The sequence below is a fragment of the Acipenser ruthenus genome, chromosome 24 (genome assembly GCF_902713425.1).
Source record: "Acipenser ruthenus chromosome 24, fAciRut3.2 maternal haplotype, whole genome shotgun sequence".
NCBI lineage: Eukaryota > Metazoa > Chordata > Actinopteri > Acipenseriformes > Acipenseridae > Acipenser > Acipenser ruthenus.
This window is the reverse complement of record NC_081212.1, coordinates 19,149,211-19,176,510: the sequence shown is the minus strand read 5'-3', so window position 1 is coordinate 19,176,510 and position 27,300 is coordinate 19,149,211. Positions and strand designations below refer to the sequence as shown.

The window sequence follows — 27,300 nt, the reverse complement described above, 5'->3', positions numbered from 1 at the left end:
CACAATTCAATAATACAGCAGGTAATAGTGATAGTTACATCAGGATATGATTAAATAGTGATAGTTACATCAGGATGTGATTAAATACAAAGTACTACAGGTTAAAAACTTGGCAGATTACAGTATTCTGAAGTACAGGATTAAATGCAGTAAAATAGGGGCTGATAAGAGCAAAATAAAGCACATTTACATGAAGGGTGATAGTGTCCCAGGATACAAACAGAGGAGTTCTACAGGTGCTCTTTGAAGAGGTGAGTCTTAAGGAGGCGCCGGAATGTGGTCAGGGACTGGGCAGTCCTGACATCTGTAGGAAGGTCGTTCCACCACTGCGGAGCAAGGGTGGAGAAGGAGCGGGCTTTGGAGGCAGGGGAGCGTAGCGGTGGTAGAGCTAGTCTTTATTTTCTTCGTGGAGCCTTGTTATATTGTTGTTTTTTATATACTGTCATCTACTGATTGAATTACAGTCCTTTTTGTAGTCTTGTCTATACGCAGTGGCGCCCACTATTAAAATATCAGCAATTCTCATTAGTCTCTTAAAAGGTATACATCTTAATTTCTTACCTGTAAGTAAACTATGGCAGTCAATGAGCCTTCCAGAGTATAAATAGAGAACATACTCCCCATCAGGGCGATAGCAAATCCAATAGGATATACAGCTCCCCCACAACTACTGAAAAATAATATGAGATGTGTTTCAGCAGACTGAACTCATACCCAAATGGCTTGCATATAAATGCATGCTAATGCATTCATTAATTTCATCAGTGAGTTTAAGCTTTTATTAAAAACAGTTATTAATTCCTCAGAAATGTAATTGAGTTTCACTAAGTACTCCATGGCCAATGATTCAGAGATTCCATAATACATGGGCCCGGAAATCTCTCTTTTTTTTATAATACAGTATTTCAAGTCTCTGTAAAAAGGCAAAAATCTAATTGTGGCCAACTGTTGTATTAGTCCAGGCACACAGTATCCGTTCATAATGAGATTTACTCTGGCGAGAAACTATCATCAAGCCTCATGAACAGGAAGTGGAGATGATGTCTGTCCTCTATCCCTGTCCTGGCATTAGAGGAATCAGAAGTGATGGGCCTGGAGTACTTGTGGTCTTGTCAATTAAATCACTGGGGCTCAGTCATCTCACAATGCTGATTCTGAATGTGTTCCCATGATGTGCTTTGTCAGTTTATCTTAATATATCTTGCTCTCTGTTTTGGTTACTAGTTGCTGCTTTGTGTCTGTCTTACAGTATATCTTTGAATGTTTGTTTGCGTATCAATTTTGATAGCTGTCTCTGTCACTCCATCTTTTGTTTAACAGGATACTTTTATTCACACAAAAACACTACATAAAGCAAACATTTCGATTCTGACTTTTTGTGCTGCTTTAAAAAATGTATCGCTTTTATCTGAATTGCAGCTAAAGCTCCCAATGGATCTACAGATATCTCTATGTAGTGGTCACTATAGCCTTGTATTGCTTCCTTTTCTCAATGTGGCTTATATCGTTACAGCGCCCGGACTCTCTCCTGGCCTCTGCCAACCCCAGCCTGCTTCCCACCCTCGACTCCAAGCCTCTGAGTGAGAACGGGGGATCTCCGCCCCTTGTTCCCCCGCTGTCCTGGCCTTTAAAATCCAACGAAGAGGAGGAGGGATCCCCAGCCCCTCCTCCTACTGACTGGAGCACCCAGCCCCAGCCCCAGCAGCACCAGCACCAGCCCCAGCCCCAGCACCTACTCCAACTCGAGGTGAGACTATCTGATACCATTAGCCTGTTCCATGCTAACAGTGAAGCTTGTAGCATACAGCAAATATTGTGACAAAGATAAGACCACATTAAAGCACCCTACCGTTACATAAGCGTTTGCGCCTGTTTGTGAGGTATATAACATAGAAAGTGGGGCTGGCAGAGCTGAAAGGTCATTTTGTCATGTGACTTGAATAGAATGAGGAATGCTGGTCAGGGCAGGTTAGTTAGGATCTCCAGCGCAGCTCAAATCAAAGAGGGACATTCAGAGAAAATGCAATATTCAATATTGGAGCAGCAGAACCACTCTGGACAATTTGCAAACATCATATTATGGTAAGGGGAATGTAAACCATGTGTTTTAAATGACATTTAAAGTTACTTTTCTCTTTTAAAGGAGTGATAACCAAAACTTTAAAATCCATTTTCTTTCCTTTCATTACAGCTGCCTTGTATTGTGCTGAGACTGTTTTGGTTTACAAATTCAGGATTTTTCAAATACAACACTATAGATAAACCGCTTCTTCCTGGTTCCTTTTGCTGTAGGTTTGGTCGGATTGCCATTAGAGTTAGAACTACAGCACATGAAGTGATTAGGCAGTAACTATATGGTCCATAGCATTGTATTTCAATCTGCATATTCCAAATGAAAAAATACAAAGACAAAAGCAAAATGCAAACAACCAAAATATTTTTAATACAAGGAAAAAAGGGGGTAGTGAAAATTGTGTTGGTGTTAATAAAAGAGAGATTTCATTTAGCAAAAATAGACCTTTTTAAATAAAAATGTAAAATGAATTTGGTGGTGGGGTGGGGGTTGTATTCCAACCACGTTTTGTAAATCAAGGCAAATCCAGGCCCATCTGAATTAATTTCATGTAACCCCCACAAAAAGCCATCAGAATGAAATTGCTTTTGATCTATACCCACCACTGCTTCAATCACAGCAGAGATAAAAGGTTCGATATCTGTATCTAATTACTAATCCCCTAAGCCCCCTCCCCAGTACCTTATTGATTCTCTTATTGAAACCCAAGAAGGATCTGATTGTGCTGTTTTTCAGTAAGGACACGGCACAAAAGTGACACCGTGTCTCAACAGCGATTTCACACTGGCAGGGCAATTATACAATTCCATTCTTAGCAATAATAGCACACTTTTAAAATGGATTTGTCTAATGCTCTTTTGCGTAGCCAGTTTTACATCTCTCTGTTGCCAATCTCAGTGTCTCCATTGAATACACCTATTAGCACATAGCTAATCTTCTAGCACATGCATAACAAGACACATCACAATCTGCTGCTAATCTTCATGTGAATGCGCTTTCAGGGAAGCTTAGAGTAAACATCTTGCTAGAACTGATGGGAAAATAAAAGCCTTTGTGAACATGGCTTACTGAATGCCTTGGAAGGTCAGATTTTAAATTGTGGTGGAATATTTCACACTGACTGGCAAAACGAAATGGGAATGGCCTTAACAGCCCACAATGATGCCAGAGCACTGTTTTAGTGGGTGGGTCTTGTCCAGTGTTGAAGGGTTCTGTCATGTGGTCCACTGTACGTAGCACTGCGTTGCATTCATGAAAATGATCCATCGTGCCTTGTTTCTGACTGGATCGTCCAGTCTCGGTTTCCAGTAAACGTTGCCATTCCAAGTATTCCAGTGCAGCTACTTTGTTGAGGAACAAGGCAGTTGCACTGGCACCCTCTATCATGACCCTTGTGAAGCTGCTTTCCTATACGATCGTTGATTATTTGTTGTGGTGGTGGAAGGAGTAAGGGTTGAGATGGCATGGGTAAGGTTTGCCACCCTGGACAGCTCTGAAACTGGATTTCAGTGGCAGGAGTTGGTCTGTTTTGTGTCACTTCTTCATATTACAAATTGTCTGCTCACTGTATGGCCCTGCTACTGCTTGTGGCAGTTAGAGGTGTATCAATAAATCATGATACTTTCTTTATATGATGTATCGCATTGTAATAGAGGTATGTATTGTTTGTATCGTGATACAAGACCTGAAGCACAGCATCGCTCATAGTAATTCACCTGTACATCGCAATATTGTATCGTATTGTGATATTAGAGCATTGTTACAACCCTAGTAGCAGTATTGTAATACTAAAAGAAAAAATGGTAGACACATGTTTTGACTAGAAATATTTCTCAGTGTCTTGAATGCCTTGAGGAATAGGATCATCAAATTATTTTATGCCTCAGGAAGTAAACCAGAAATTAATTTTCAACATAGGCTTATAAGATTAACTACCTAAATATGTACAAACGAATATAACCATCTAGAGCAACTTTAAGCAAGGCCTACAGGCCTAAGAAAGATAACTCAAAATAGCAGACCAGTAAACTAATCTAACCTAATAAGTATATCTGCCCATTTCATTATTTTTTTTTCTGATAAAAGACAATGAAATGATTGAATATGTTATCCTAGGGTAGTCTTTCTGTAGAGATTACTACTTAACTGTGTCATTTGTAAATAGTCAGGACCTGTTGAAACAGCTGACAACCCACTCACTGCTGCTTGCTGTACTGCAGTGGCTGTGCACTTGTTCGCAGTGCCACCTAGTGGTCAACATTCAACTGAACAACTGCAATGCACTGCAACGAACAAAAGTTTTCTGTGGCTTGATAACAATCTGGGAGAAAAATTTGACACACTGTATAGAGAACATCAAAGATGGCATAAACAAATTAATGATGTTAACTAGATTTCTGAAATCCAGTCTATTGAACCCCTTATTTAAGAGTGCCATATATTTAGCTGAGTTTACAGGTCTTTCCACACCCCTTATTGAGTTACTGTTTCCTGTGTTGCAACAAAGAGCCATTTTAATTCTAAAATGTAATCGATAGCTGAGCCATTCCATGGAACTCTGTAAAGGTCACATGTGTTCCTGTAATGTTATTTTCACACAGTACATAGACATTGATTAAAGGGAAATTGAAAAAGGGAACATGGAGGTGCAATGGAAGTCATAGCTGCCCTCTTTGTTTTATTGGCACCAGAAGCTGTCAGATTTTATGCTTTTGAGATAAAAAAAAAAAAAAATCAAACCTGTGATGTAGTGGAGGAAGGGGGGTGGGGGCACACATTTCTCGCTTCTGATTCCTTCAAGTACCTGACAGACAAGGTCAGATTAGCTTCTCTCCATTTTCTCTCCCGGGCCTCCATTTAAATCTGTGTTTTCCCTCCTGCCCAGAGCGATTTATCAGAGTTATTAAGGAAAGGCTTTTTTTTTTTATGAAATGCCTGGCTCTTTGTAATTTGGAGTTTGGTGAAGTAATAAGCCCTGTAGGCACTGAGAGTCTGGAGCTTCGCTCAATAGCAACAGTCTGAAAAATACAAGGGAAATGTTACAAGAACAACAGAACTGCTCCTTTACTGTAAACCCACAGCCAGGAATCTCACCATGAAATCTGAAAGCAGACAGGAGAAACATTATTAATAAAAATGCACTGTTAAGGTGAAGGCACTGAATGAGTTTACTATAGAATTCTACTTGTGATATCATTTGTTATTGTGACCTTCATTTAAGTTAAATATCGAGTTTGAACTAGTTGTAGCTGACAGAATGATTCCATACATCAGGAGGTCTGCCCTAGTTATACACAAATTCAACTATAACAAACGTGCAAGCTAAGGTACAGTACCTGCCTGTTGGTACAGTACACACCTATGAAGTCGATTAACCTTGTACAGTGCCTTGCGAAAGTATTCGGCCCCCTTGAACTTTGCGACCTTTTGCCACATTTCAGGCTTCAAACATAAAGATATGAAACTGTAATTTTTTGTGAAGAATCAACAACAAGTGGGACACAATCATGAAGTGGAACGAAATTTATTGGATATTTCAAACTTTTTTAACAAATAAAAAACTGAAAAATTGGGTGTGCAAAATTATTCAGCCCCTTTACTTTCAGTGCAGCAAACTCTCTCCAGAAGTTCAGTGAGGATCTCTGAATGATCCAATGTTGACCTAAATGACTAATGATGATAAATAGAATCCACCTGTGTGTAATCAAGTCTCCGTATAAATGCACCTGCACTGTGATAGTCTCAGAGGTCCGTTTAAAGCGCAGAGAGCATCATGAAGAACAAGGAACACACCAGGCAGGTCCGAGATACTGTTGTGGAGAAGTTTAAAGCCAGATTTGGATACAAAAAGATTTCCCAAGCTTTAAACATCCCAAGGAGCACTGTGCAAGCGATAATATTGAAATGGAAGGAGTATCAGACCACTGCAAATCTACCAAGACCTGGCCGTCCCTCTAAACTTTCAGCTCATACAAGGAGAAGACTGATCAGAGATGCAGCCAAGAGGCCCATGATCACTCTGGATGAACTGCAGAGATCTACAGCTGAGGTGGGAGACTCTGTCCATAGGACAACAATCAGTTGTATACTGCACAAATCTGGCCTTTATGGAAGAGTGGCAAGAAGAAAGCCATTTCTTAAACATATCCATAAAAAGTGTCGTTTACAGTTTGCCATAAGCCACCTGGGAGACACACCAAACATGTGGAAGAAGGTGCTCTGGTCAGATGAAACCAAAATTGAACTTTTTGGCAACAATGCAAAACGTTATGTTTGGCGTAAAAGCAACACAGCTCATCACCCTGAACACACCATCCCCACTGTCAAACATGGTGGTGGCAGCATCATGGTTTGGGCCTGCTTTTCTTCAGCAGGGACAGGGAAGATGGTTAAAATTGATGGGAAGATGGATGGAGCCAAATACAGGACCATTCTGGAAGAAAACCTGATGGAGTCTGCAAAAGACCTGAGACTGGGACGGAGATTTGTCTTCCAACAAGACAATGATCCAAAACATAAAGCAAAATCTACAATTGAATGGTTCACAAATAAACATATCCAGGTGTTAGAATGGCCAAGTCAAAGTCCAGACCTGAATCCAATCGAGAATCTGTGGAAAGAACTGAAAACTGCTGTTCACAAATGCTCTCCATCCAACCTCACTGAGCTCGAGCTGTTTTGCAAGGAGGAATGGGCAAAAATTTCAGTCTCTCGATGTGCAAAACTGATAGAGACATACCCCAAGCGACTTACAGCTGTAATCGCAGCAAAAGGTGGCGCTACAAAGTATTAACTTAAGGGGGCTGAATAATTTTGCACGCCCAATTTTTCAGTTTTTTATTTGTTAAAAAAGTTTGAAATATCCAATAAATTTTGTTCCACTTCATGATTGTGTCCCACTTGTTGTTGATTCTTCACAAAAAATTACAGTTTCATATCTTTATGTTTGAAGCCTGAAATGTGGCAAAAGGTCGCAAAGTTCAAGGGGGCCGAATACTTTCGCAAGGCACTGTACAAGCTACAAGAACACCGTAGCTTCGTGCCTCTCATTTCTCACCTCTAAACTCAAGGCTCCTTAATCAGAGTTATACGCTGTTTTAGTGGCATACATTTTTGTCTTGGTTTTTCACCACCTTCTGTTTCTTGCAGATAAGACATGAAAGCAGCAATTAAACGGGGATGGATTCAGGAATAACGATGATCCCTCCACACTTGTTTTATACTCTGGTCACCCCGGGGTTTAGATGTTGCAGTAAACTATCCTCTGCTGAGTCGACAGCATTCTCTCTCTCTCCTCTCTCTCGCTCTCTCACCCTGGACTCGGATTAACTGTTTTTCAATAAAGCCAGCGAAGGGTTTAATTCAGTTGTCTACTGGCGCTTCTATTAGCTTAGACACTAATAATACAGCTCTGACCATTTCCACAGCTCTATCTCTGGCTAGAAATATATTGGGGGCTGTAAATTGGATCAGAGCCATAAACAGAGATAACTATTTGTAGTTAAAGCTTCTTTTTAATTGACTACACATACCAAACCTACACCAAATAAAGACAAGGTTATTTTGAATATATTTGGAGGTCAGTTGAATTTTACAGTTTTGTAAAAGGCCACTAATTTTAATTTAGCAATAGTGCCTGTCGATGAAGTCTCTACCATGTGGCATCTACTGTCTGATAGAAGTCCACTAGAGCTGGAAGCTGATTGGCTGAGGGTTACTGAATCATTTTCTAATTCATGTTGGTCACACCCCCACAGTTTCAGTTGTACAAAGCTGCATTTTGTGTGAACGAATATTTTCATAAGGTATTGCCTTTAAACAACGATGGCCCCACTTGCAACTAAAGACTAAAAATGACACAAGCTATACCAAGCTGCTCTTTAACATAAAGTATGGTAATGAATAAGAAACTTGTGGCTACTAGACTAAGATGCTTCTTTAGCTTTGCTCAAATTTAATGTTGTTTTCATTCACAAAAAATGAAAACAACATTACTACAGTCCCTGGCAAAACACAACATGTTTACTTCCACAGAAACATGTTTCATGGCTTTTAAAGCTGTTCCATAATGACCAGGAAGCAATGGGTTAGCAATGTACAGTACATAATTACAGCTGGCAGCTCAAGTATTTCTTAAGTATTGGAATATGCACTTTTGCAATTGCCTTGGCATATTCTACGGCAGAGAGCAGACAGTGCAGTAGCTGTGTGTAGGCTGTCTATTAGTTGGGTGCAATATACTTGTACAGTTTAGTTCTACATGTTCCATTGGATGGATGACCTTGTTTATGAAGTGCCTGCAGTAGCAATTAAGTTGACTGCAGGCTTCTTGAGTATGAAATGCATGTGGATTGAAAATTATACCAAGGCAGCCTGTTTAAAAAATGTCACACGGGGTGAATGGGATTATACGTGTGTGTGTGTGTGTGTGTGTGTAAAATACTGAGGAAAAAAAATAACTGACAAGGAAAGATGCAAATGTTTTACTCTGGGAATTATTTTGAAACTCTTGTTACTTAGAAGCATTCTCCCTATGGTATATCAGGGAGTGTCTAAGGGTACCTTACCAGGTGAGGCTGAATTGACGGTGCATTCATTTTCTATAGTGGCCCTGCAGTTAGGGCTGAGGAGGAATGGTAGAGCTGTTTTGTGATCCTCTCATAGCTTTGTGCAGCTCTGTGCCTGACTGAGCTGTGAACCCTCACTGTTCATCTGCACAATGCAATGATAGATTTGTATGATATAGATTTTCATTCAGTCATTGTAAGGCACTGAGAAAGAAAATTCAGAAGCACAATTCAAAACAGAGATGGATTTGCACGATGTAGATTTTCATTAAATCAACTAAGACACAAAGAAAGAAAGAAAGAAAGAAAGAAATTATTTTAACAAGGTAAACAAAATACGTTTTTATCCCCAGTGATGTGGATGTAGTGGAGGCAGCCAGATACATACGTCACCCTTTAGATGTTTTCATATATCTGTAAAACCACTTATTGATTACGATGGAACTTGGTATTAAGATGATTGGAAATATCCGACAGTGGGGGTGTGTAGGAAGTGCCTCTCTGTCTGTGTATCCACCCCTCTGTATGTCACACATACATTTTTACATGCCTCTTGAGAACACAACAAGTTATTTCACACACTGTAATACTGTTATACTTGACCATGATACTAACACATCACCTGCTTAATGACATCTAGGGCTTAAATACCTTGTTTTAAATAAATTGTTCATTGCCGTTTCTTATGTAATACAATTCTGTACGTGCCATTGATATATGTCAGGGTCATCACCATACTGATAGCTCTAGTTTTGAACGGACAGCCGTGGCGGGGGAAGGATGTTATTGACATACTTGTTCAACACATTTTCTTCAGATTGTATGATTTAGTATTAAAGTTATGGATACATTGTTCTATGTAGAGACTATATGTATGCCATTGGGAGTGCTCGTATATGAAATGGAATGAAGGAACGGGTCCAGAACGTGGTTTGATCCTGTGGTCCTCTCAGTTTAGAGGTGCTTGCTCTCTTTTACCCTGACCGGAGTGAAGAGGCTGCTGGGAGTTATCTCAATCCCGCAGCTCTCAAAGCGACAGTAATACCGCAGTTACGCGGCTGATTAGATTTTGCCCTTTTGGGAAAAGCCTCTGTTTCCTGTGAATAATGTTGAGTCAGGAGGGGGCTCCTCCCTCTCGGCAGTAATCAAGCACTCACGCCCCCACCTGCCTGCCAGACTGACACTGTCTGGAGAGTCCAAGCCCAAGCAAGCATAATTTACTGCTGCTATTAGAACTGGAGATTGAAGACCATTCTCTGATTTAAATCCGATTCCCGTGGTGCCCCTTCTTAAAATCAACCCATGAATCAAAACTAGACTATAAATCCGCCCACGCCTCCATCCATCCTCGTGCTGCCAAAAGCATACCATCTCCTATTGATATAATGTCCATAATGTACATTTCCATAAAGCTTCTTGGGCACGCATTGATTTAAATTCAGTGGTTAAGTGTCACATAGTTCATGATTTTCTCAGAGCTGCAGTGTTGCACAGTTATGTTACGTTTTCTACTAAAATATAATTCCTTGTTGGTGGTTTACAATATTCTATTAACACTTTTGCCATCAGTGCACTCTTATGAAAGAACGTGTATCGCCTATTTGTTTGAGCTATACGGGCACTACTGTATACAGGTTGATTCATAGATAGCATTATTTCCACATGCTAGCTTGTGTGTCCGTGGCATCATTTGTTCCTGCGCCAGCTTACTTCCACAGCGCCCATCCCACTGTTGCGTGCATCTGGCAAAGGGCTGAAAACATGGCAGACCTTGGTAGCGTCTGGCTGTGTTTCAGCACTTCTATTACAGAAAATGTTTCAAAGAGAAGAGAAAAAGCATTAGTAATTAATATGTAATTAATCACTGTTTATGTTCACTTCGCCCCCTTATAATAGAATAAAGAACAACACGATTGTAATGATTTCCTTAATCCTACTCCCTAATCAAATCATTAGGGCTGTCAATAGTTTTCTGTCCCAAATTTATTTAAATTCAAACTGCACTTGGAATTCATTGGCCTTAATCCATGTTTGGCCCCATGGAGCCACCATCCTTTTTTCATGCTTCTAGCAAATGGTTCCGTCCCATTCTCTGTATTAACCTCATATGTTTTGATCTAGCGGGACTCAGTCATGTGTTTCAAGTGCCAGAGCAGTCCCAGTGCTTTCATGTGGAAAGCTGGGTTGCTTTTATTTTATTTTTATTGACCAGTACTTGCTATTTAATGTAGTTTTATTTGATTTGCTTTTAGCAGCTAGAAAGCTGCCCCCAGAAAGTCTTGTTGCCAGGCAACTTTGTCTAAATAATTCAAGGGAACAAAGAGCATTTCTGTCACTTACCACCAATTCAACTTCGCATACACCATGGGTTTCATACACAATTCCTATACACACGTGCGCAAATTAAAACATTTAATTCAGACTTAATTTACCGTTTATTAAACTGTCATACAAATTTCCTATGACTAAGTAAACTTGTATTTATGCTCATCTTTATATTTTACTTTAGTATTTATTTCAAATCGCACATTGTTTAGGATTGCTGTTTGTTCGTTTTCTGATTAAACTTTTACATCCCTATCAACACAATTGATTTAAACTATTATTATTTTAGTTCTTTCTGTATTGCTTAATCCACGGGGAGCACTGTTTTAGCAATGTAGAGTTTAATCACACAATTCCTAAATACTGTAGTAGTTTTTACGTTTTCGTTGCTTTAGCTGGTTTGTGCTTCTCTGTGAATTAGCCACAACACTTTAGTTTACTGTATTTAATGTACACATTTACATATACCTGTAAACATACTTGCTAACTTGCCAGCAGTTGTTAAATTACAGTTCATCGTAACTAGAGTGCTCATGATATAAATAATAATCCACCATCGCTGACATACCCCTGGCTGACATCACTTATTAGATCAATATCTCAGCTCATAGCTTGTAATCAGCTGTCCTATACTTGCAGTCTGCTTATATATAGATTATTATATATACCATGAAGAATCATTTGGGTGTTTAACCACTACCAGCCCTGCCTGTTTTTTTAAGTCTGTGTTTTAGGTGAAAGCCCCTGGTCCATGTAATGCAGTCCATTCTAAATAATAATAATAATAATTCAGTAATTGCAATAAGAACGACTTGAAATGATTACAAAAAAAGGTAAGGGGACAATTCAGTTTAAAGCTGCCTTTCTGATTTCACAGACTCTGATTTAACCTTAATCTTTGATATCCTAATGTTGCCTTAGATAAGGCAGTCCAAGATTAGTGCTGATATCAATGTCTGTCAAATCAGCCGCTAATATTTTAGCAAGACTCCCTGTCACAAGTTTAACACATCAGTATGCCGTGGTGGGCATGTGTTCAAATTTGAATGAAACGAGAATTTGTTTTTCAGTGCGTTTTGTTTCTTAAATAGAAACAGACTGAGTGCTATGATTCAGGGTATTTTAGTGAATACAGGACACAGGTGTGTCTATCTACAATGCTATACAGCAGCCTTCACTCTGTACATGTCCTTCACCAGACCGGCTTGTGTCCTTGACTCACAGATGTGCGACTGCTAATTCACTCTCAAACTGCTGACAGAGTTTAATTAAAATTATACAGTGACCAGACGGCTTTCCTACGGGGAACCTTGTAATTAGATAACTGGGATTTTGCGTAGCAATTTTAAGCAGGGTCAATGGGTGCAAATTGATTTAGAACATGTAATGTTATTTCAATATAATGCAGATATATGAACATTGCAATTGTGAACGATTTGAAAGTAACAATAACCTCATCTAATGAAGAAGACAGAGTTACTTAAATGGGGGAAACAGCTGAACAGGTGTTGGATGTGATTAGCAAAGGCTGTTGAATCACAAAGCAACCCTGATAATGCATTATATTAATGAAAGCCTTGCCCATTGGCAATGGAAGGCCAAGGGGTAAGGTTCAGATCCCATTTGTGGAAGCTGGAATGTGAAATTGGGTTGGCAGGAATGATTTGAAAAAGAATAATGCTGCAATTTGGAATCTTTTCATTTTAATGAGGTGGGTGCTGGGCTAAAAATCTGGAATTGGGTAGGATAAAAGGATAAAAGGTGACAATCTATGCAAATTGGCTGTTAAGCCAGTAGTAGATAGCATCACATTACATTTTCAGATATGTTTGTACTGCCCTCTTTCCTGGGTGGTTTTATTGCAGTCACTCAAATAGTGTCATTCCATTGTTAGTATGCTCAGAGTTAAGATGTTTGACCTGAATTCAGGGTCAGCTCTCCAGCTCCAGTCCCTGGAATGTGTTTCACCACAAACAGAATCAGCAGTGTGTCTGTATAGTACCATCTAGTGCACAGGTATTGTGTACAGGGTCAACGTATTGACAGCAGTAAAAAATGATGCTGGCTCTTAAACCTAAACAGGAAACTTTCCTGATGTAGCCTGGGTTATATACAGTATGTCTAGGGCAAAAGAGAATGTGACCACTAGAATTCATGAGCTGTTCCTGAGCTGAGGTCAAATAACCTCATAGTGTATAAAAAAATGAGTTACTGCAATAAGAACCAGTATTACTTACCCTTTAATAATTTATAACCGGGTTGGAAATTGCCATTCCAGCAGTAATATTTATTCAATGATTTTACAGGCCTCAAACCCTTTAATCTTTAATGCTTCTTTCTGGAATAGCTGCTCAGGTATTTGTATTTGGTTTAAGCGACTTAATCGGCAGTAGCTTTCTTTCTTGTTGTAGGATTGCTATTTTTGGTTTGCCTAGCCACTGTACGCCGCTCAAACGAGTTTGCTGCAGTATAGGGCAGGGTTATAGGCTGGCGGCTGGGATCTGTGTCCTGTGGCTGTCGTGTGGAAATGCATTTCTTGCCTTTGCACGCACTTGCTGCAGAGTGAATGGACTGATTGTACATGTCATGGCTCAGCTCTTCAGCAGTGCGTGTGGATTTCAGCGAGCCCGAGCTCTTCTGAACTGAATGTTCAAACCTGTTTAAGCAATCAGCAATGGACAGTCCTGTTGTGTACTAGCAATGTCCCTCATTCCTGTACTGCCTCTAGAAGCTGATACCACCTTTTATAGAACCCACAGAAGCTCTTACTACATACTGGGTTTAGAGCCGTGAAGCTACAGTGTGGTATGTAGTTATGTGATGTATCCTCACTGTCCAAAATCTTATCATTCTGAATCAGCATGCTGTTACTGTGATTGAACCACCGTCGTTCTGATTATCTCCACCTATTCTGATCCTCTAAACCAAATGTAATCTTACCCATACATTCTAGTTAAAGGCAACAGGCTTGGTTACTCAAGTTGCAGTGGATTCTGGGACTTTGAGTTCTAGTAAATGTAAAAGCTTGTTTTTCTGTCTTAAGAAAAATCATAATCTACAAAAAAATCTGAATTTCTGTCAAGTGTTTTCTTTTTACAAGAACTGTCAAATCCCATCAGCCTTTGTGACTCATGTTCACTTTGGATCCTCCAATCACTGCTTTTCTTAAGGCAGGTTTTCAACGAGATGCTGAAGTGCAGCGCTGAACATGTGAAAGGATCGCCTGGTAAATGTTTCAATAATTGAAACTAAAAAGTACCTTTAAAATATCTTTCATATAGGAACATATGAGACCTACAAAGTGATGATTATACAAAGACAGTAATTTACTGGAATCATTTTGTTAGATCTATGCCTAACTATGCAATGAATCATTTTCTAGGTGGTGAGAGCTCTTTTGACAGGTCAGCTGGCATAGAGCCTAACCTTCATACAAGTTCAAAGATATTCTATGACACCACCGTATTCTCAGTCCTGATAGTAAATAGGGTCAAAATTCACCCTTAAATTGACCCATCGTTGCATAAGCCATCACTTTCTAGATTCTCGTGAAACAGGGATAGTGTGCAGTCTAGGTTACAGAAGGATTTGGCTGCTACTGTGATTGATATTGAGAGGGAGGCTGGATTGAGATGCTACCTTACACCACGTCAGCCTGGCCTAATGATGTCGTATGCAGAAGCATTGCTGATTTATTAAGATGTCGGAAAAGGCTTCTAAAGCTTGCTGTCTCAGCCTGTGCTGTCTGCTTGTTTTATAGATAAGAGGGGAGCTGTCAAGCATCCCCCTCCCACTACCTGTACCTTCCATTAGCACTGCGACTGCCTAGCTACTCTGCTTTAGCGGTTGAGAGAGAGAGAGTGGGGCACAGGGGGGCAGCCCATTCATGCAGGCTAATTGCAGAGCCCTGCATCGGCAGACACTCTCCTATCACTTAACTTGAAAGAGCCCATTTACTCCAGTTCGCTGGCTGTGTGCTGAATCTAGATGAGGCTGGAGCTAAGCCTTGTGTGTAGCTCTGTGGCAGTGTCTCTGTACTACATTACACACAAGGAGAGTGGAGGCGTAGGGGCTAATGGAATGTGAAATAGCTGAAGGTAAAGCAGAATCTCATTCTGCACCTCAAGTAATGAGGTTTTGCACACTGTTTGTTTTGCATGAAGAGGACACTGCGCTGAATGCACCTCTGAGGGAGGGAACTGAAGGGAATTGAAATGTGGTAAAATGGTTGGCCACAATTTAATGCAGGTGTTCGAACAATTAATTTTACAAGGAGCATTAGGAGTAATTTTTATAGACTGAAGACAGTTGTGGCACAGTGTTAATTTGGTTACTCTGCCTATAAAACAAAAATCTATTAGATTTATTTAGTAATATTAAGTCCTTCTTTTTAGGTTAAGGGATAGTCATTAGCATTGCATTAACTTTCTGCCTGGAGAAATCCAATTTATCAGGTTTAATAAGTGAATTTGAACTACACATCCACGGTGCTTCAGTCAGTGTTCAGGGCTCGGGGCAAAGATCTCTGTCTCAGTGCACTGGGGTCAAGTGTTTGATCCAGGGAAATCTGATAAGCTTCTCCAGTAATGGCACCTGGTTGATTTCCATTAGAGGCGGGACAGAGCATGCCCTGCCGGGGTCCTAGCAGGAGACAGAAGTGCGAAGGTGTTCAAAGCATAGCCAGACTACGTTAGTGCTGGGTTGTAATGTGGGCACAATACTTACAGCTGATTTCCCGGGTACAGCTTTGCTAGGAATTAGATCAAGGGGTCGTCTACAAATTCTGAGCTTCGCAAGCAGAAGGAAGGCATCTACATGCCATCAAATAAAAATAAAATGGGGGGTGGGGGGGGGTAACACTAGCCATATTTTACTACTCTAGCCTATTGTTCTTAAAACTCAGTGCAAATACATGATAGGCTGCTGTACCTTTAAGTAACGTTGACGGTTCCTTTAGCGCCACCTATTGTTGTGTCAAGGGAGGACAGCCTGTTTAACTAGAGGGCTAAATAACAGGAGCACCTGACTCTGTGTCATATGTATGTTATAGAATGGACCTGAGCTAGGTTGTGTATTGTTTGAATAAATAATGTGCGCTATGCAGAATGTACTATACCTAATTTATATATATATATATATATATATATATATATATATATATATATATATATATATAAAAAATATTGACATAGCTTTCAATGTCAATACACACATGTATATACACACAGTGTATTTAATTATTATAAATCACAGAACAGATCTTGTACTCAGGATCACAGCTGTACACAGGATAAGATGTACTGGAATGTTGACAGTTCCTTAACAGTGATTGGTTTCTCATCCGTGATTTATAACAAACAATAATACGTTCAGTACTTGTACACATACAGTGTAGCTTTCAAATGCATGGAGACTCAATTACCCCGCCCCCACACACAGACACACCTTTTTCTTTAAATTTAAACTGGCTTCCTCCTTTACTTATGGGCCACCCAGTTGCTAAGGGGAATTTGAGTTGTAGCAACAGCAGCAGACAACACACACAGAACAATGACTCTTTCTGAATATTTTCACCCAGTCGCTTCGCCCAGCAAGTAGAGAGCTGCAGGAAAGTCTGTGTAATATAAAAACAGAATTTCTTTCTGTAGATGCACGCTTCTATAAAGAATATTAATCGGCCAGCTACTGCAAAGGTAAGGTCTGTTTGGATACAGTTTCTAGACAACCCTCATCAGGTAGTTTTCAGTATGGAGTTTGTTTGTTTAGCCGGGAGTAGCTGTTTGCTTTAGCCAGGGTCAAGTCCTACATGGTTTAGTTGTGGCTGTGTGAGTGCTTGACTATAAGCCCCTGGCAACCAAGTGTGCTGTGAGACAGGACTGCATGGTGTTATATGAAGAGAATATAGGCGACGTGTGAACTGTATGGTTTTCTATAGACTTGTGAATGAGGGTCAGTGAAATAAATGGCTGGTTACTACAGGCCTCACACAACCACAGTAAGTACTTGAAACTGAAGAAAACTATTACAAGAATGACATTTAAGAATCCCATTTAAAATAACAATGACTTGCAGCCTTGCATTTGTAATATATCAAGTATGTATGACATATTTGCACTGAAAAAGTCTGTCTTGTTGAAATGTTTGTTTATCTGATGTGTTTGCAATTAACGGAGAAGCAAAAGTATTGACCTACCCGTGTTACTGGATTTCTAGAAACAAGCAACAACACATTTTTTTAGTACCAGTATCTTTCTTAGTTTAATATGTACAGGTTATGGTTTTATATCTCTTGTGTGCACTCTGAGTGGGCGAGTACCTTGTACAAGAACACATATACCATTGTACATAATAACTTCTAAATCATCTGAAGTTAAAATGAAAGCAGGAAACGTAGATTTTGTCATTGAATTTAAGATTGTTTTACCATGGAAAAATAAGAAGCGATGTTTGATCGGCTTTTACAGTGCTGTAAGTTACAAATGAACCCTATCATTTACATGCCTGACTAACAGGCTGGTTGACTGGCTGGCAGCCCAGATTCACACTCCTGTTTGTTCTCCCCAGCTGCAGAGAGATGGGCTCAACCTTCCCTCCTACGATGCCCTGACGGAGATCCTCCCCGAGTATGAGCACCTGTTCAGGGCACCCATCTCCACCAAGGGGGGGCAAGACCCCACAGACAGGATCCCCCTCTCAGGCAGGACTACCCCGGCGAACAGGACCATACGAACAGGCAGGCACCGCATGGACAACACAAAGTTCAGGACCCCGATCAAGACCCCCTCTCACTGTTTCACAGCCTCCGCTCTCCACACAAAAAGTGAGCAGCATTTCACCATCATTAGATTTTCCTCACAAAAATAGTGCTTACTACATTTCATTGTGTATCTACATACACATTCTTTAATCTTAAACTAAATATCAGAATGAGAAAGTGTGTTGCTTATGCTGCTAGCGTCCGATTGCTATGTGTAAGGTTTTTGATACATACAGTATATACTGTATATTCACAGACATTTCCAACGAACATAAGATCCTATATTACACAAAACTGTGATACTGTCAGTGTACTTATTCAGGGATGAAAATAAGACTCCCCTTGCATAGCAGTTTAATCCATTCCTGTTTACACTATGAGTTTAATAAGACGCACCTAATCTTGTTGCCTATACACTGTAATCAAGCTTGTAGTAAAACCTGGAATGGGTGAAACTGCTGTGCAATTTGAGTCTTATTTCCATCCCTATTGTAGTTTATGAAGAAATCAATGCATGTAGCAAAGGAGCTGGAGAGGGTTACCCCGAAGACCTGTGGAAATAACACTCAACACGTATTATGTTTCTATATTGAACTGCAGAGAAATTTCAAACAGCAGAAAGGTCTCTTAAGTTTATTCTGTGAGGCAGCATCATTTGAAATTCCTTTAGAAGCTGTTTAAGATACATTTTCATTTCAGTGGTTCTTTTTTTTAAAAAACTGGTGAGGACCTCAACTCCATCTCCCAATGCATCTAATCTAATGTTAATAATATCTATCTCTTTTCTGTGTGTCATTACTACCAAAGAGAATATGTTACTTTTCTGTCCATCTGTATCAGTCAATCACTTCTTACTTTAAACATAGAGAATAATAATAATTCTATTCTTTCTTCAGGTGGGAAGCAGTTGTGAAAAGTGTGAAGTTAAATCAATGTATGCTTTGTGTAGCATGGGCTCCACAAATATGAGGAAAAATGATGTATTTTCAGTTAACAAATTCAAATGGCTTGACTTTTACAGTGTGAAACAACATCTACCTTAAATACTCCAGCAGTCTATTCATTAGGGTATGTGTCATCACTGGCTTAGAGTTCTAATATTTTTGGAACCCACTGTATAATACCGCTATTTCAAATTTTATTGAATTCTTGGGCGTCTGTTTCTGTTTTCTGTTTTGGACTAAATACAACAAGTCCCATTTTACTCTTTTGAAGAGCTGAAAACCTATAGCAAGGGGAATTACAAGAAACAGAAACAAAAAGGGTTGCCATTACAGTACAGTAAGTGACTGCTGAGTCTGTGTGCTTCTACAGCAGGGACCCTGTCCGAGACCCTGTGTACGACAGCCATGCTGCAGAAGTTATCGAACATGAAAGCAGGGTGAGTACACATTCAGACACTGCTGCTGCTGCTGTTAGTAGTAGCAGTTGCAGTTGTGGAGAGTAATGACTAACTGCACATAATAAGGATGTAAGTCTATCATGAGGTTCTGGTGACATGCCAAACCACAAGAACCCACGATGGAATGACACCCGTATGCATGGGCAGGGGGAGGGTCCTGGGGGCGTCAAATAATGTCAAGATATTGTTTACTTTAACGGTATGTTTCGTATCAGGTATCCCCCCTTCATGACAGTCTTGACCCCCCTCCCCCTCTTCATAAAAGTCTGGATCCTCCCCTGCATATGTGAAGTGTTGGACACATTGTGGCCCTTTACTGAGAGAATGAAATTTGCTGAGAGTGTATTATTCAATAAGTGAGTCTGATAGAATGTAATTCATTCCTCAGTATTCACTTTATTTTTATGTTTATTTTTTTTAAAGTGTCCTTTTACACAACACTGATTGCATGAAACATTTTGCACGGATATGCCGTCCTGTTGAGATTCTGCCCTCCTAGGCGACAGGGATTAGCAGAATGAGCACTGAGCCGATATGGGAAGCAGCTGTCCCACTTTCTAGGGGCTGTCGTTGTTTTGTGGAGGATCTTTGAACCCCCCCTTCCCCTCTGCATTGATTCTGCTCACATTGAAAATCAAATCGCTTTGTATGCATTTCTTGTTGGAAATGTCAGGCACAGAGCCTGGCTATGAAACTTGTTTTGCTCAAACTGATTATACAGTGTTTCGAAAGTAGAAATGTCAATGAAATGCCTGCAGCGATGAGAGCTGTTATTAAGCCCTTGAAAAACATGTCACATTGCACTGTGCACACCAGTCTGCTAGTGAGATGGAAGGATTAGTACTTGTAGGAAATGGCACGGCACATTTTTTACTTTGTAGATTAAATATAACCGTAAACACATATTAAAATCACTTCAAATAATAATAATCACAATAAAAATTGTCATTGATGTAAAATTAAAAGTCGAGGTGATTTTTATATTTTTGTGAGATAATAAAGTGTAAATTGGTGTTTCTTATAAAATAACCTGCATTATACATTTTCAATATATGTTTTACAGCGGCATTGCAGCTTTGTAACAACCTGTACAAGTCACAGGTATCTGTTTACGGTAGTCATCCATATTTTATAATAAAAAATCAATTGATGTCATGCAGTATTGTTCATGAAGCTAAAAAAGGAATCACTGTAAATATGTATTGCCCTCACCTATATAATGTTTTAAAGAGCAGATGTTTATTCAGGGATAACAAGATATTTAGATCACATTAGGAATGCCCCTTTGTTCCAGCACCACAGTCTACCACTGTGTTTTCATTTATTTACAGGCCAGGGTATATAACACAGTATAAAACTGACATTTTAGGAAATAAAGAACTATTATTATTCTAGCTATATCACAAAGACACATCCAAGCACTTCTTTGGCGGGGCTCGCACATCTGTGCTGAGAGAGTAATAGTCCTGGAGCGGCTCTAAAAGCTGTTTGGAGGCCGTTCTCTGTATTAAAATTCATGGCAGTCAGAGACTGGGGCCTGATTTGTGACCCAGATGATTGCACTTTCCTCGCTCTGATCAGAAGAGCCCCCCCCCCCCTCCCCTCCCCCCCCCACACACACTCTTCCTCCTACAGTTGTGACTCGCTCCTCCATCTCATCTGCAATCATAATTCTTCCCCCTCGTGGAGCATTTCAGTTAGGTGCCCAATTTCCTCAGCAGGACCCTGGGGACTCTCCACTGGCCTCAATCCCTGTTTCCTAATCACCTGGGCTGCCTGGAGCTCCCCGGGCTGGTGCAGAGTATGCAGGAGATAGCTGGTGATGATGGTGTGGAGACTGACAGAGGCATTCTGCCTGCTTCACTCCTACAGAGAACAGCACAAAAGGCAGCTTGTTGCTACATGACATAAAGGAGAGTACAAAGACGTAATGCGCAGTGTAGTGTGGTGATCAATGCTCTACAGTTTAGATCAATTATTATTATTATTATTTGTTTATTTAACAGACGCCTTTATCCAAGGCGACTTACAGAGACTAGGGTGTGTGAACTATGCATCAGCTGCAGAGTCACTTACAATTACGTCTCACCCGAAAGACGGAGCACAAGGAGGTTAAGTGACTTGCTCAGGGTCACACAATGAGTTAGTGGCTGAGGTGGGATTTGAACCGGGGACCTCGTGGTTACAAGCCCTTTTCTTTAACCACTGGACCACACAGCCTCCTATCAATGCTCTACAGTTAATCGATGCATCTTATCTATCTATCAATAGCTGTTGGTTCTTAGTATGTACACTCATTCCAGCTGTAGCACCATTAAAGCTGTCTCAAATTTAGGTTTAATTTTATACTAGAATTTTTGGGTCACTGTTTGCTACATTATTCTGTAGCCTTGTGTACACTCTGCCTCAACAGAAACGAGTCCTTGTTGTCTATCCAGTTTGTTTACATTGCTTAAAGGTAGTTTTGGCTGCTATCGCCTAAGCTGCCTCCCTCCTTGAAGACTACTTCACTCTGCGGATTAAACAGAAATGCTAATTTTGCATCTGCAGCAGCAGGAGGTTACTAATGTCATCTGCCGACTCCACTAGCTCAAGGAAGAAAAGCAAACATTTAGACAAAGAAATATATTTGCGTTATCATAATTGTGATCAAGATCAGTACGCATCAATGGAGCTGATATTTTTAACAATGGCGTATACCCATATAGGGTAACATTTAAAGAATCTTTAAGCATAAGTAGGTTAACTCTATTATTTCTATTATAGCACTATGTATTTGTATTCTAGAACGTTGCCAGGTCGTCCTTGTAAATGAGAATTTGTTCTCAATTGACTCCTCTGGATAAATAATGGTTTTGATTGATTGGTGTGTATTTGAAGATGTACATTGTAGTGCCAAGCAAAGTTCAAAATCCCTTTTCTTATTGCGCTAGCAATATAATCACTGGTACCCCATTTTCTTCTGTTGAAGATCTTTTGTCTCTCTGCTAGTATTTTAAACATCAGATATTTGAAAGGCAATACTAAAGACAACGCTGCTCCTGGTGTTTTAATCAGACCATGTGACCTACAGCAAAGGTACCAGGATGCAGATGTTCATCTATTCTATAGTGTGGTGTTTGAAATATTTTGATATTCCTGAATTATTTTAAAAAAGTGATGAAAAAATCATGATACAAGAACCATTACCATTGTTTGCCATGTTTTTTAATGTGCTTTACCATGCTTTCACTGTGCTTTATCACACTTTGCTATGCTTTCACATAACTTCACTTTTACATTTACATACAGATTTATACAAACTTACTGTATATACAAAGTAAAGGCTACCGTATAGAAAGAGGTACTGTGGCTTTGTACAATTGAGGTTGAGAAGTTTCTAAGATGACTCTTTCACAATTGAGTGTGACTTGACATTTGTCCCATTTGAATGGAATTCTCAAAGAGGTCACATTTCAATGCACTGTAACCTAGCTGGGATCAGCGACGTGTTAGCATTTGAAACTCGGAACAGAAGTCCTTGCAATGGGAGTAGTGTGGCTTCAGCAGGGATTTTAAAAAGGAGCGCTGCGCTCATTGTAGTAAATCCCCCATTCATCTGGCCTGGTGGGATACCTCCGGGTGCAGAAACATGGTTAGCAGACTCTTTAGTGTCTCGTGTAAAGGAGTGATTACATTGTACACCCAGCCAAAGCTAATCGATTTAAAGGGGGGCGCTCAGATACCACAGCTGCTGAAAGATATTCCTGTTTTTAATTATTTTGCCGAACAGATTAGAGAATTTCTGAAGACATGAATATTAATAAAGCAGCCACATAATCATTGAGACGAATTGTTCTGACAAATATGGCTTCAGTGGGGATCTGAATTTTAATATGGCTACTCATTATTACAGATGTTCTTCGAGGGCATGATATAATGCAATGTTTCTTTTCAGCCTTCGCTCCCCCTCTAGGTCTTGTAAGGTCTAGTGGTCTACAGTGCCCCCTGATGTTAGAAGCTTGAACTGAAGCACACTACACACTTTGTCTATGACCGTAAAGACTTTAAGCAGTGTTCTTTTATGGAGCCCACAGAACTATGATTTTATCAAATATTTATGTTCCAATTTTTTAGAGTGGTTAATAAACTCCATTATATGTTTAGACAACTGAGTTCTGCTTAATATGCATGCTTCTCATTGTGGGATGCAGTCATTGCTTTGACCTGAGTTCAGGAGTTGGATTTTTTGTTCCAGTTTCCTGACAGGGTGTAACACAGGCTGGATCAGTCAAAGTGTCAAAGGGGCAATAGTGGTAGGCAGTGATTAGGTAGCATGAAAGCTTAAATATCTAATAAGACACTTTGGGATAGTTCTTCATGGAAATATGTTTTTGTAGCTGTAGCATCTTATTTAAGAGTCCTGGTGTGGTGTATAAAAAGATTATTTTTTACACCATGCATTGATGTCAAGTTACTTCAATAGAAATCCTTAGTTACAATATCAACATGAATATTCTTATACAGTAGTATGAAATACAGTCTTCCTTTATTGGCGTACTAAACCATAAGCATACCTTATACAAATTAAATGCAATAAGTCTCTTGTTGCTTGTGACAGTACTCTGTTGAAATAAGTGTGACTGAAACGTGAGAGCGCACAATATAGAGTGATTTAAGGTAGGGCCTGATTATTTTGGATTCACCAATGTCAATAAAATACGATGCAAGGCAAAACTGGTCATTATCAATAGCTGCTCATTGCAGTTTTATTTTTTTTTCCCACTTGGTGGCGCTTCTAGCTCATAAACCTCAAAAATAACTTTGAAATCCGATAAGCTTTTTATCTATCAACCTAGAGAGAGAGTCCAGCGCTATGTTCTTGTCCTTGAAGATGTTTCAGTGTACAGTTGTGGCACAATATATACTGTCTTTGTATTTTGGTTCTGTAGAACTAAGCAGAACAGAAACAGCAATAGAGAATATATTTTACATCAAGTGGGATATATGGAGGGGTCTGTTTGACTGTTTATTAGACTGTATATCTCACTTACATTTTTATATGTATCCAGTAAACCACTTATGAATAATATAGGGATATATTTATACAAGTGCATACCCTTATAAAAGTTTACCACGGTACTTTTGCAAAGTATTTTTGCATTTTTCCCATGCTTTTCCCATGGTTATACTATGCGTTTACCCTGGTTTGCCATGTTTTCAATGTGCTTTTAGCATGCTTTCACTGAGCATTATTTCACTTTGCTATGCTTTTCCTATGGGCCGCTTGTTACAAGGGTCCAGTGGATGTAAGTCATAGTGATTTACTTTTTCATGCTAGCTGGTGGAGATGTATGATACTCGCATGCTTGTTGTGGTCTTGTTTCTTTACTCCTTTCTCATCTCGTTACTTGTAAAACATATCAGAACCCATTCAATGTAAGCCCCTCTCATAGATCTGGGGTGGTAATGTCGGTGTGGGGCAGGGTTGACAGCAGGCACTTTATCACAGTCCTCCGCTAATCTCCTCAGGGTCAGCTGACTGGATCAAGGTTTCTGTTTTGAATGGGAGGTCTGACAGGTTCAGGGCTGTCTGAGGAACCTGTTGAGGTTTCAAGGTCTCTGTGAAACAGCTGGCTTGGGCTCCTGGTCTGTAAAGACACCCAGGATTTGAAATACACTGAGGGGATAGTATTTAAGGCTTTTTTTTTGTACCACTCAAGTGAATGCTTACGATGTACAGTATTTACAGTTTGCTTTGAGTTTTTAGACACTGATCTGTCTGAATACTTTTTTTTTTTCTTCGTTTCAACAGTAGTGTTTGAGGGAGCTTTTTTAGTTACACAATATTAATAGAGATTTACTCAAGGCAAATTAACATGCATTGAAATCCAGACCCCTAGTAAGAAATGTGTTGATTTTTGGAAATCATTTCAATTGAACCTGTGTTAAAAATGACAGCAACCAATAATACTGAATGTAGGGAATCACCTGACTTTCACGCAATAGTATCTACAGTGATACAAAACCTATTAAAGAGTTGTGACATCAGTTCTGTTCACCAGAATGGTCATGTTCAGCTGGCATCAGCAAGCAGCCCATGAAAGCTTCCATTGGATTAAAGTGTGGGGTTGTGATTGCCCTTTTCCTCTGTGTGTGTGTGTGTGTGTCAGGAGCTGGAGAACTATCGCACAGCCATGCGCAAGATGGCAGAGGACATCATTGCGCTGCGGAGACACGTGGGCAATCTGGAGTCGGACAACAGCAAGCTGCGCAGTGAGCTGACCCTGCACCAGGACCTGGGGAAGACAATGCTGGACGATACAGACATCGACGTCATGACTAAGGCTGAGATCACTGACCGCATCGGTACTGCCCCCCCCACCTCCCCCAACACACACACACACACACTCACTCCTCTGCCTAGTACTAAAGCTCTGATTCCACTGCCCAATGTGCCAGTCTCATATCTGTTCTTGTTAAGTACTGTGCTTTTGAGCATAGTAACTGTTTCCACTGTCAGCAAGGCTCTACTTGTTAAGTTCACTTAATGGTATGAAGAACCAGTTTAATACATAACATACATTAAAACATATTTACAGTACTGATGCAAATTATGGAAACAACAAATGATTTACAGCAAGAGTAGGGGTGGGGATTGGATTGCCCTCAGACGCCATACTTACAGAATACCTTGGTATCTCTGACTACATAGTCGTCTCCTCTTTAAAAAGGATTTGCAAAAGGTTTTAATGAGAAGTTTATAAGTGTAACAGTACCCCCAAATGATCTCCTTTTTCTTGGTAAGGAGTAAAACTGAGTATGGGGAGTTTGTTGCTGGATAACTTCACTTAAACACGAGACTACCTATGCACCTCCGGTCGCTATGTCAATCATTCATTTCCATAATTTGTGTCGGTACTGTATATGTATTCTTTTCCTGTATTAAACACTGTGTGCTCACTCAACCTGCAATGAGAATGCTTTACTGACCGTTCTCCAAACTGACACCTGAGTGAACCTGCTACAAAGGGAAGCAAGACAACTGACAGTGGTGTTGAGAACGGGTTTGTAGGCAGTGGACAAAAATGTAGTTTAAGGAGTTGATTTGAGCAGCCTATACAGTACCAGGGAATCTACCTGGATTTCATAAACCACTTATTATCCCCAGTGCTGTAAGATTATTGAAATAAATACAGCTGTGTCCTATCCTAGCTTGATATAGGTTAGTGCCTTCATAGGTGTAATACTAGTTGAAGCATAGTAAAAACTTTCGCTACTTGACTTTGATCAATCTATATCCCTACTAAACTTAAACTAGTACAGCACTACCTAGGGTTATTAAGTCAACTTATTCATAATGTACATGCAGACAGACCATTCAAATTCCACGTTGCATGAGCATATTAAAATTTGCCAGGCACAAATTCACCCTGTAACCTTATGTTACAATCGTTCACTTTTTTTCTCAATTTAAGGTTTACCTTTGGAAAATGATAAAACTTCTGTCAAAATTAAAAAAAAAAGGTTTGGGTGCATTTTAAATGTAAACGTTTGTTTTTTTTTTATTTTAAGTCCAAGGTTATCCTTGATTCATTTCCAATGGAGTCCTCTGCTTTTTGCAAACATGTTTGTGCCACCTTCAGATAAGCCAGCTCATTTTGGTGGCAATGCAACATGATAAACGGCTCTGCGATTAATCTGTTATCTCCTGAAGGACAGATCCTGACCTTGAAATGGTGTTTGGCTGCTTAACGGACAGTTATGCTTGTGAATACATCTGCCCATCGCTGTTCAAAGACACAATTTACACGCTTCATTTTAAAATGCTGCTTTTTTCCATATTTCCAAAGTTTCAGCTTGCCTTTATGATAAATATTCAGACAACGTAGCAAACAAGTTAGTTTTTCAAAGCCTCACAGTTAATTTTAAAAAATGTTGCTGTAAAAAGCTGTATGTGAAGACATATCCAATGCATTTAATCATTGGGCTATTTTAAATTCGATTTAGTTATGGGTTTTTTTTCTTGATTTTTTGTCCTATATTGACAGTATGTAAAGCCAGTCTAAGTAGTGGTGGGCATACCCGACAGCCCATTGTAAAAATATCGAAATAATCCAATGATATGATGCTATAGTAGATATAGTTGATAATTCATCATACACTAGGAGACTGTATTGGTTGCGCAAAGCATAAG

General features: G+C 39.7%; 1 protein-coding gene across 1 annotated transcript in view; it reads left to right on the top strand.

Moving 5' to 3' along the window:
- LOC117429440 (coiled-coil domain-containing protein 33-like) overlaps positions 1 to 27,300 on the top strand; it is a 108,239-nt gene that overhangs the window by 80,560 nt on the left and 379 nt on the right. The window contains exons 14-17 of the mRNA XM_058998543.1: positions 1,514 to 1,747; positions 17,530 to 17,785; positions 19,037 to 19,103; positions 25,277 to 25,472. Coding sequence (XP_058854526.1) covers positions 1,514 to 1,747; positions 17,530 to 17,785; positions 19,037 to 19,103; positions 25,277 to 25,388 — 669 coding nt within the window. The 3' untranslated portion in view covers positions 25,389 to 25,472. The remainder of the gene's footprint in view (positions 1 to 1,513; positions 1,748 to 17,529; positions 17,786 to 19,036; positions 19,104 to 25,276; positions 25,473 to 27,300) is intronic.